This window comes from Alnus glutinosa, chromosome 9 (genome assembly GCF_958979055.1).
Source record: "Alnus glutinosa chromosome 9, dhAlnGlut1.1, whole genome shotgun sequence".
Lineage (NCBI taxonomy): Eukaryota > Viridiplantae > Streptophyta > Magnoliopsida > Fagales > Betulaceae > Alnus > Alnus glutinosa.
In genome coordinates, this window is record NC_084894.1 from 4,321,352 (window position 1) to 4,332,241 (window position 10,890).

Here is a 10,890-nt window from a genome sequence, read left to right on the forward strand (position 1 = left end):
TCCATACCCTTAAATATATATGGTGCAAGCCGACATGGATCTAAGTCTGATTTTAAATTAAGCCTTAAATTTCATAGAATTAATATGCGGGCAAAGAAAGTAGAGTCGTTGATGATATGCATGCATGTGGAAAAACAAATAACAATTTTCGTCTCATACACGTCAAAACGTGCCCTACACAATTGCATGAGAAAAATGTGGCAAAATGCTGAAAATTGAAATTTAATAAATATTCAACCTTTTGCTGAATCTTTGGTACGGTCCACTGCCCCGCCCTATACAATGAGTAGGAAGAGATTTCACTAATTTTCAAGTTCACTGGAGCCAATGACAAGACGAAGTGGCCGGGTAAAAGCATTCAAACTCGATCACGCCGATGATGAGTGAATGAATCAACCCAAATTGGAGTTTGACTCTCTCGGCTAGCATCCACTTGAATGACAGTACTGGTATTCTAGTCTACATGCAAGATAGTATTATTATTATTTTTACAATGAAGAGTACTTAATGTTATTTAAACGACCATAACATAATTGAGATGACGTAACAGTAAAAATCACTCATTAATTGATTTATTTTTCATAAATAAGGATCAAATAGATGATTTTTATTGCCACATCATCCAACTGCATGCCTATTCTTAAAATATATGAAAAATATATTATATTTTATGTAGGGTACATAAAATATAATTTTCTATTTATTCTAACAATAATCATATTGTACGTAGTCTATAAAATAGGATTACTCCCGTGATGGAAAATAATGTTATTTGGTAGACTTATTGTCATATAATTAAAATAACTTGACAGTAACAATAAAAATCAGTCATTAATTTATTATTATTATTATTTTTAAAAGTATTGATCAAAAAAATAAATTTTTCTTTCAAATCATCAGTTGTACGACAATCGTATTGGGATACAGCATTACCCTGTGTAATACGCCGGCGTGTATATATATATATATACACAAAATAAGCAATGCAGGTTGGGTGAAGATGACTTTCCATTAATTGTAGTTTAAAAAGGTAATACCGACTAAAGCCGGCATGGCTGACCAGACCACCGACCAGTAAAACCTACTAAAAGAAACAAAACGTACCTAGACTTTCTCAAAGTCAATCCCTTCCCCTTTTATATATAAAAACCCCCACTTTTCTTCCATCTTCCCTACCCAACACCCAACGATAATCCCATCGATCTCTGCTCTGAACACCCAACGATAATCCCATCGATCTCTGCACTGATATATCTTCCTCGATCTCCCTCCTCTCTCTAATGGGAAACGCAGTTTCTCCATGTTTCCATCGAAACCCTAACTCGTCCGTGAAGCTAATCTTCTGGGAAGGAACCACAAGAACCCTCACCGGAAAACATATTGCCGGGGAGATCATGTTCGAGTGCCCGGACAAAATGGTCTGCCATGCCGACTCCTTCTTCATCGGCCACCCGGTCCCCGCCTTAGGCATCGACGATCGGCTCTTGGGGGGCCAAACCTACTTTGTTCTTCCCATTGATCGCTTTGCATGCCACGTCCTCTCCACCTCTTCTCTTGCCGCCTTGGGGTCGAGCCCCAAAAATGCACCCATCAGTTTTGGCGACTGCCCGTTTCAGTACATAAAGGGTTCGAACGGAAGAGTTTTAATTAAGGTTGTCCCGGAGTTCATCACAAGGCTTGTGACAAAAGGTAAGGAAAATATTGGATCTACTAGCCCGACCAGTAGTATTCTTTGCAGCACGCCGGAGTTGCAAAAACACTATGAACAGCTTGTCGGATCTAAAGAGCAAGTATGGTCGCCTAAGCTTGAAACCATTTCGGAGTATAAGGTCAGGTTCTCACCTTGCAGATTTGTAGGGTTAGAGTGGAAACAGAAAGAGAAGTAACGGTAATTTTATATGTTATGCCGTTATGGTGTCTTTAGAGAGACGAAGAAGATATATAGATTTGTATAAAACATAGTGACAGATTTAATTTCTTAATTGCTTTGCTAAAGAAATTGTACAATTTTTTTTCATGGTTATTGTTGAGATGTTAATTCCTTTGGTCAGCATGTTTTCTGAAATGAATTTTGATTTCTTTACCATATAACATGAATCTTGAATCACTTGGTATATAACAATGAAGTTTTTCTGTGGATGCATAATTTTGCTGTCCCCGTAGAACAGTATATTATCATATATATATTTTTAGAGTATATATATATATATATATATATATATATATATATATATATACTGTTGATTAGGGTTTTTTACTGAGCTTCATCTAAGGATATTCAAGATATGATAAACACAAACGTACCTTGCAGCTAGACGTTGTGGCCGGGTGGGACGGTTGGGTTGACCATGACACGGTTTGGGTCGGTGAGGAAGAGGGGGTGACTTTGATTTCATCCTCCTCCATTGCCTTTGCCTTAATGATACTGTCTCACTCGATCTGCAATGCATCTGCTTTTCCAACGTTTCTTTTCATGATTTGATGGCTCTGATACCAATTGATAGAGTATTAGAGCTGAGTTGTGACGGACAAGGCATGAGATTCGAGTAGCTTCTTTTAGGTAGAAAGAACCACAAATTAAAACTCTAGTTAGGGTGGGAGAATACCACAATTCATCGATATCTTTCTAATCCAATCCTAACTTCATGACCCCTATCAGTACAAAGTAAAGATGCACAAATTCCCGTCATTTTTTTTTCCTTATTTTTTTTCTTTATTTTTTATAATTTGCCAAACCGAAGCCTGGAGAACAATCTCTCTCTCTCTCTCTCTCTCTCTCTCTCTCTCTCTCTCTCTCTCTCTCTCTCTCTCTAATTTTTTTGTGTTTTTTTAGTGCCTTAAAAGGGATGAAATGGAAAAATTAAATAAAAAAGATTTGTCCTGATAAATCCGTTCAACGAATTGCTAATTATTATTATGACTATTTTTTTTGGCTTGATTAATCTCACCCATGATATGTCTCTCTCTTACACCTTTAGTAAGAGAGACGCCTCATCATCTATTATGGCAGGGGGCCGGCCGGGCTCTAGAGCCTTTGAATTGAACCGCGCCTCTCTTCTGACTAAGGACAAATGCAATTAAAAATATTCTCTATTAAAGGTCGATCAAAGTTTTTCCAATATATTTATATCTATATATACATATTTCCACGAATATATAATGGGTATAACTTCCAATTAAATTCAATGAATTGCTTCATATTTTCTTATATTTTCATGGATATGGTATATATCTGGGTTCATAGTAACTAAAGTAATATTGTGAAGTTCACAGATTCTTGCAATAACCAACAAAGTACAAGCCTCACTCTTGGTTTATATTTTCAATTTTCTTCCTTATATATAAATATCTATATCTATATGTATATCTCCCATCTTGCCGGGTGTGCCGGTGAGACCTTACTTCGATGCCTAAGTCAGATTCTTGTAAAATAAATACAAGGAATGTAAAAAGCATAAATTCAGAGTCTTGGCAAGAAGTCATGTTTAGCCTGGACTATCCCTATTGGAATTCAAGTAGAATTCTTATCCCAAATCATGAGGGATAAAAGCTTAATTATCCCGAAAAGAGTCATGTTCAGCCAGGACTATTCCCTAGTTGAATTCAAGTAGAACTCTTCACCCAAATCGTGTGGAATAAGAGCTTGAGTAATGTTTCTTACACACTTTGTAAAGTGTGTAGCAGAATTTATCTATTTATTTTTTTTAGAAAAAAAAAAATGAAAACTAACACACTTTGTGTACAAATAAAAAGTGTGCAAGAAACATTTCCCTAAGAGTTTATTCCGGAGGGAATACTGTTCAGTTAGGATTGTTTCCTAGTTGAATTCAGATAGATCACTTATCCCAAATTGTGTGGGATAAAAGTTTATCCTAGAGAATTCGGGATTGAGACCTCGTTGCACCCTTCCCGGAGATTACGTTATAGATTCTTCCCGCAAATCCTTCCTAGAATATCGAGATAAGGATCCCGCATATCCTTTGTCTCGGTCACCTCATGGCAATCCCAGGAAACTCCGATTACGAGACCATTTTGATTGGGGCGTACTGTATGAGTTATTTTCGTTGTCTCGAGGTGTTGCTATCCCGAGACTGGCTTGCCATATACTCACAGGTCATGCATGGTCTCCTGGGGCGTATCTACCTTTGGGTTACCTAATACAAGTATTCTTTGTGGTGTTCCCGAGATACGGTAATCCCGAGACATCTTCTATCCAAGGTTGGTCAGGACCGAGCCAAAAATGTTCGTGAATAACCGTGTCTTCATGAGCTTCAAGTGAGGAAGAAGTATTCTTCGGCCTATGTAGACCTGACCAACCCACAATTTCGAAATGGGCTGGTCTCGGTAAGATTATTTTCCAACAAACATCATGATAATTTTATAAACTGAATTATGTTGGACGAACAAAAGAAATCTCTATAATTTCCTTCCAAAAGAATCACAAATTAGGTTAAGATTTTGCAATTTAGCAAATGATATCATATATGTAACGACTCAGGGTAAAAGTGTTTATCACATCTGGGCTATCACCTCAAAAAGACTAGTCAATTTAGAATTTTCCGACAATTCCTTATAAAACTCAGTTTCATTTAATAACTAGGTAATGTGGGACTTAGCATTCATAATTATCTATATAAACCACCCACTCTATGTGGATTACTCATCTTTCCAATATGGGACTAGGGTGTTACAATATAAGCTATTAAGATACACATCATGATTACACTACACCTGTCTCTTTCTAAAGATGGCTAGATTATACATGCCATTTCGTATAATTAATCTTTTATCATCGTTAACATGCAGACAAGCAGGAAAAATACACTTGATTACGTGTATATTAATTTATAAAGAGTAATGTTTCTTACACAATAAATGGTCACACTTCGTACAACAACGCTGACATGGTAATAATTTTCAATTTTTTTTTTGTGCAAGAAACATTACTCATTTTTATTTTATTATGTGAAAATCATTTCAACGTCGGCGTTGTTGTACAAAGTGTGTACATTTGTTGTGCAGGAAACATTTCTCAATTTAATATATAGCTTACCTCTCTTTAGCAAATATCTATATACATGTATATATATGAATACAATACATTCACATAAATCTATTAATGCAAATATATGTTCTCAGAACAAGGAGAAATACACCTTAGCCTCTTAAACTATCATCACTTTTCCACTTATTCCATAAAACTTTAAAAAGTGACATATGGCCCTTCAAACTATCCACTTGTGTCAAATAAGACACTCATTTAGCAATTGCCATCAAAATGGACAGAAAAGAGGTCACATGCGTCATATGTGAACTCTTTTGCATTTTGCTTCCTAAATTACCAACTGATTGTAAGGTTGAGAGCGATTGTAGCAAAACACTCACTATAGTAATTAATTGAGAAAACTTCACTTAACACTCTTAATCTTTTATCACTTTTGCAATCATACTCTTAAACTTTAAAAAATGTCAATTTAGTATATCCATCTTTTAATTTTTTTTTCAATTTCACAATTCTGTTAAGATTTTCTGTTAAATCATTTCAAAAGTCCCAAAATACCAATGCCTAAATCCTTGCAATTTTTTTTCTTTTTTTCCAAATTTTTTTTCCTACAAAAAATTAGAATGGTTATTTAATGAGTTTTGACAACCCTCTGTTAGGATTTAATGGAAAATTCTAATAGAGTGGTGAAAATTTGAAAGAAAAAAAAAAAATTGAAGATAGATACACAAACTTGACTCAATCTTTTTAAAGTTTATGAGTATGATTGTAAAAATAATGAAATATGAGATATTGTAAATGAAGCTTTTCCTAATTACTTTCATTTTGGTTGGATCCCACAAACTACCATTCGATGGAAGAGCTCTAGATTGAGCCATATTAGCTAGGTTGCTTGCTCTGTGCAAAACCATAAATCATGGTGCTCCGTGAAAAAAAAATCCCCTTTCGGCATCTCATTGACTCCTTAGCATGCCTCAAGAATCATCTCATTTTGTATATATATATATATATATATGCAATGACGGCATTCCAAGATGCAAGATGATATTCTTTGATGCCCACTTCAAACTGCAACTGAGAAAGATTCTGTTAAAATATATAGATTAAATGATTAATTTTATCTATTCTTATTAACTTAAGCTTTTAAGATAAATGATTGACTTCCTAAGTTTAACTACCCTACATTACAGTGTCTTACTTTTGATTTTTGAAGAGTTATTCAAAAGGTTTGACAATTCGTCAACAAATTCTTGTGTTTCTATTGGTGATTGATTAATTCATTTTAATTATTATTTGTGTGGTTGTTAATTGTTAAATTAATTGTGAGCTTATTTTTTTAATTAATGAAAACTTGTGTCAAACACCTATTTACCCCTTCTAGGTGTTGTTTGGGGTTTATTAATTATTATTCTGCATTTTTCAAACATAACTACATGGAATGAAAAAAAAAAATTACTCATTATCATTGCCAATTAACTCGAAGCCTTTCACTAAAGAGTACAATGCTACATGCATTTTAAGTGTACACTTTTTAACGTGGGATTGAAAATCACCATTTAATTTTAGATAAATTACCATTGAATTTTGGTTCTAGTGGTGATTTTCACTACTGAGAGAGAGAGAGAGAGAGAGAGAGAGCTGGGTGAGGAACTTACCCAATGCATATGGAGCTCACAAAATAAGTTACATGCAGAAAAACAAACCACGATCGAGTTTTAGTCCATGTAATGGGCATACAGCATTGCATCCAATCATATTAACAGAATGAAGAAAGTTGCAGAGTGCAAATGCTCGAGACAGATAGAAAGAGGAAAAATAGAGAATTGTGGGAGAACTTTTAAAATGCTTTCATTGAATAATGAGATAAACAAAGGTTCAATATATATATACAGCTCAAATGCAAGGGAAAGAAAAACAATTAACTAACAGTTGTAAACAGGAAACTTGATACACAAGAAATCGAATTGTTACATAAGAAACACGTGTTTAAATCTTCTAACAGAAAGTGTCAACTCATTTAGACACATGTTAAACATTAGAGTTAACTTGGCTTGCAACTTAGATTGTGAAACCCCCCCTCAAGATGGACTGTAGATGTTCAGGAGGTTCATCTTGGAAGTGATAGCAGAAAAATAGGCAAAGCCAAGGGGCTTAGTGAAGATACCTGCTAATTGATGGTCAGATTTGATGTGAAGTGTCCGAACAACACCCTTTTGAATTTGTTCACGAACAAGATGACAATCTATCTCGATGTGCTTAGGTTTGTCATGGAAAACGGGATTAGCAGTAATGTGGAGGGCAACCTGGGAATCACAAAATAACAAGGCAGAATTTGAAATAGAAACATGGAGATCTCTATGCAAAGAAAAGATCCACATAATTTCACAGCAAGCTGCAACCATTGTTCGATACTCAGCCTCAGCCTCAGCAGATGAACAAGACACCGTTTGCTATTTCTTGGATTTCCAAGATATAAGAGAATCACCAAGGAATAAGCAGCAAAATCCAGTAACTGATTTTATAGTATCAGGGCAACCGGCCCAATCAGCATCACAAAAAGACTTCAACTTGAAATCATAAGCAGTACGGAAAAAGAGACCTTGACTTGGAGCTGCCTTGAGATATCTCAAAACCCGAAAAGCTGCATCTAGACGAGGTTTTCTAGGAGTAGACATGAATTGACTAAGGACTTGAACAGAGTAAGCCAAATTAGGTCTAGTGATGGTGAGATACAATAATCTACCAATTAATCGTCTATAAGCCGTAGGATCAGCTAATAAATCACCCTCATACTAAGAAAGCTTAAGATTACTTTCCATAAGAAAGCTGACTGGTTTGGAAGCTAATGAGCCTGCATCTTCCAAAATTTCAAGGGTATACTTCCGCTGGCAAATTGAGAGACCAGTAGACTTAGGAGCAACTTCCAACGCCAAAAAATATTTGAGATCACCCAAATCTTTAAGCTTAAACTGTTGGTTAAGCAATTTGATGAAAGATGATAATTTTGCAGAATCATTTCCAGCCAAAACAATGTCATCTACATAGACAAGCAAAGTGAGGAATGAAAAACTATTCAAGCGAGTAAATAAACTGTAATCAACCTTTGATTGTGTGAAGCCAAGACTGATCAAAGTGGTGGAGAATTTTGAGAACCATTGCCTAGAAGCCTGTTGTAAACCATATAGAGATTTTGTGAGTTGACATACTTGAGAGCACTTATGAAATGAAAAATCGGGTGGTAACTCTATGAACACTTCTTCATGCAAATCCCCGTGAAGGAAAGCATTATTAACATCTAATTTGTGTAAATACCAATTCTTAGCCACAACTATAGCCAACAAGCATCTCACAGTAGTCAATTTAGCCACAGGGTAGAAGGTCTCATAGTAATCTAAACCTTCACTTTGATTATACCTTTCTGCAACCAATCGGGCCTTGTACCTCTCAAGAGACCCATCAGCCTTAAACTTAACTTTGTAAACTCACTTACAACCAATAGCCCGTTTGCCCGGAGGAAGAGCAACCAATTTCCAAGTATTATTGGCTTCAAGAGCATCAATTTCAGCTTTCATGGCATCACACCAATGAGGGATCTTGGCAGCTTGATGATAAAATCGGGGCTCAAAGTGTGAAGAAACAGACAAGCTAAAAGATTTTTGAGGTGAAGAAAGATGATCATAAGAAAGATAAGAGGATAAACTAAAAACAGGATTACCTGAGGAATGATGATCATCAAGAGGTTTGGATGAAGATGGAGCCAGGGAAGTGCCAGTAGCAAAATAACAAAGATAATCCTGTAGATAACTAGGTTGGCATTTAGATCTGGTGGATTTACGAAGAGGAGTAGGAGAAATATGAGTAGAAGAATAGCTGTCATTAGAAGAAGAATGAGCATGCATAGAAGATTCTGGCAAAACAAAATCAGAAAATTGAGAATTAAATGCAGATTCTGGTGAAACGGAATCTGCAGAATGAAAGTTATGAGAAGAAGAAGTATGGTAATGAGATGATGGTAAATCTGAGGTGTCTGTATGAATAACATGTGGAATGGGACAAGATAATGAAGTAGATGAAAAAAAAATGAAAAGAGTAAGGAAAAATATTTTCATGAAAGATAACATCATGAGATATGAAAAACTGTTTCAAATTGAAATCATATAGACGATATCCTTTGACATCAAGAGGATATCCAACAAAGATACAAGCAGGAGCTCTAGGATCAAATTTAGTATGATTCCGAGCAAGTGTAGATGCATAACATAAACAACCAAACACTTTTAGATGAGAATAAGAAGGAAGAGTGGAATACAGTCGTTCAAAATGTGTTTGATTATGAAGAAATGGAGTTGAAATTCGGTTGATGAGATAAGTTGTTGTTAGAACACATTCACCCTAAAAAGTAAAAGGTAAATGTGCTTGAAATCGAAGAGCATGAGCAACATTTAGAAGGTGTTGGTGTTTCTCGGCTACTACATTTTGCTAAGGGGTTTCCACACATGTGAGATGATGAAGAACCCCTTTAGATGAGAAGAAATCAGGCATATTAAATTCACTGCCATTGTCAGATCTCAAGAATTTGATTTGAGATTAAACTGAGTTTCGACCAAAGAGAAGAAAAAATGAATGAGGGGACGTGTTTGAGATTTGTTTTGCATCAAAAACACACAAGTAAAGCGGCTGAAATCATCAACTATAGTGAGGAAGAAAGTTGAATTATTCAAAGATGGAATTGAGAAGGGGCCCATATATCACAATGAACAATATCAAATATATGAGTTGAACGAGTATTGCTAATAAGAAAAGAAATTCTGTGTTGCTTAGCTAAAGGGCAAACAGAACATGTTTTATTTGAAATGGAAGCCAAACTAGGAATTACAGATTGAAGTAAATGCAGTCTTGAGTCAGACAAATGACCCAATCTAGCATGCCACACATGGGCAGAAATATGTACATATTTATTTACAATTGAAACAGAATTCAAATTGCAGACAGTTCATGATACTGATTTTATTGGAACGGAAAGCAAATTGCAGCTAGTAGGTGGTATTGGTTTTATTGAAACAGAAGCTAAAGGAGGCACACATGAAGTAGGAAGACCTTCCAAGTTATTCAGGACAAGATGATATAAGCCACCAACTTTCTTACCTAGCCCAATCCTCTTCCAGCCCGACACTTGCTGAATGAAGCAAAATTCAAACAAAAAGATGAAGCAACTTTTAACATTTTTCGACCGTATGACCGAGTAGGCCACAGTGAGTGCAAAGAGGTTGTTCCTTGCGAGGATATTGAGTCCTTAGTCCTTGTGGTTGTGATGAATACTTTGCTGGATTATATCTTGTCGTCATTGCAGCTGGAGTAGTATTTAGAGGAGCAAAGAAAGTAGAAATGATCTCTCTTTGCCGCTCTTCTTGAACAACCATTAAGAAGACTTTATTTATGGATGATAGATGATCCATAAGTAAAATCTGACCTCGAATGTGAGAGAAAGATTCGTTGAGTACCATAAAAAACTGAAAAACATACTCTCGATGTTGATATTCTTGGACAGTTTGAGAGGTACCACAAGAACATAAAGGCATGGGACGGTAATTGTTCAATTCATCCCAAAATCCTTTGAGAGTTGTATAATAGGAATTGAAAAAGTTATTATTTTGAGAAAGAGCCGAAATGGCCTTCTGTAATTGGAAAATTCGTGGACCATTGGACTGTGAGAATTGCTCTTTGATGTCATTCCACATCTCTTGAGCATATTCAATGTATATGATGCTAGCGGATATTTCTTGAGAAACGGAATTAAGAATCCATGATAGCACCATATTGTTACATCTATCCCAAGCAAAATACTCAGGAGCATCAATAGTTGGTTTCTCTAAAGAATCGTCAATGAA

General features: G+C 35.6%; 1 protein-coding gene across 1 annotated transcript; it reads left to right on the plus strand.

Annotated features, from left to right (window-relative positions):
• The first annotated feature begins 1,150 nt into the window (after positions 1 to 1,150).
• On the plus strand, positions 1,151 to 2,091 carry LOC133878014 (uncharacterized). The gene has a single exon (XM_062316493.1). It carries the CDS (start codon positions 1,281 to 1,283, stop codon positions 1,884 to 1,886), a length of 606 nt encoding a protein of 201 aa, XP_062172477.1. The 5' UTR covers positions 1,151 to 1,280; the 3' UTR covers positions 1,887 to 2,091.
• The last annotated feature ends 8,799 nt before the right edge of the window (positions 2,092 to 10,890 follow it).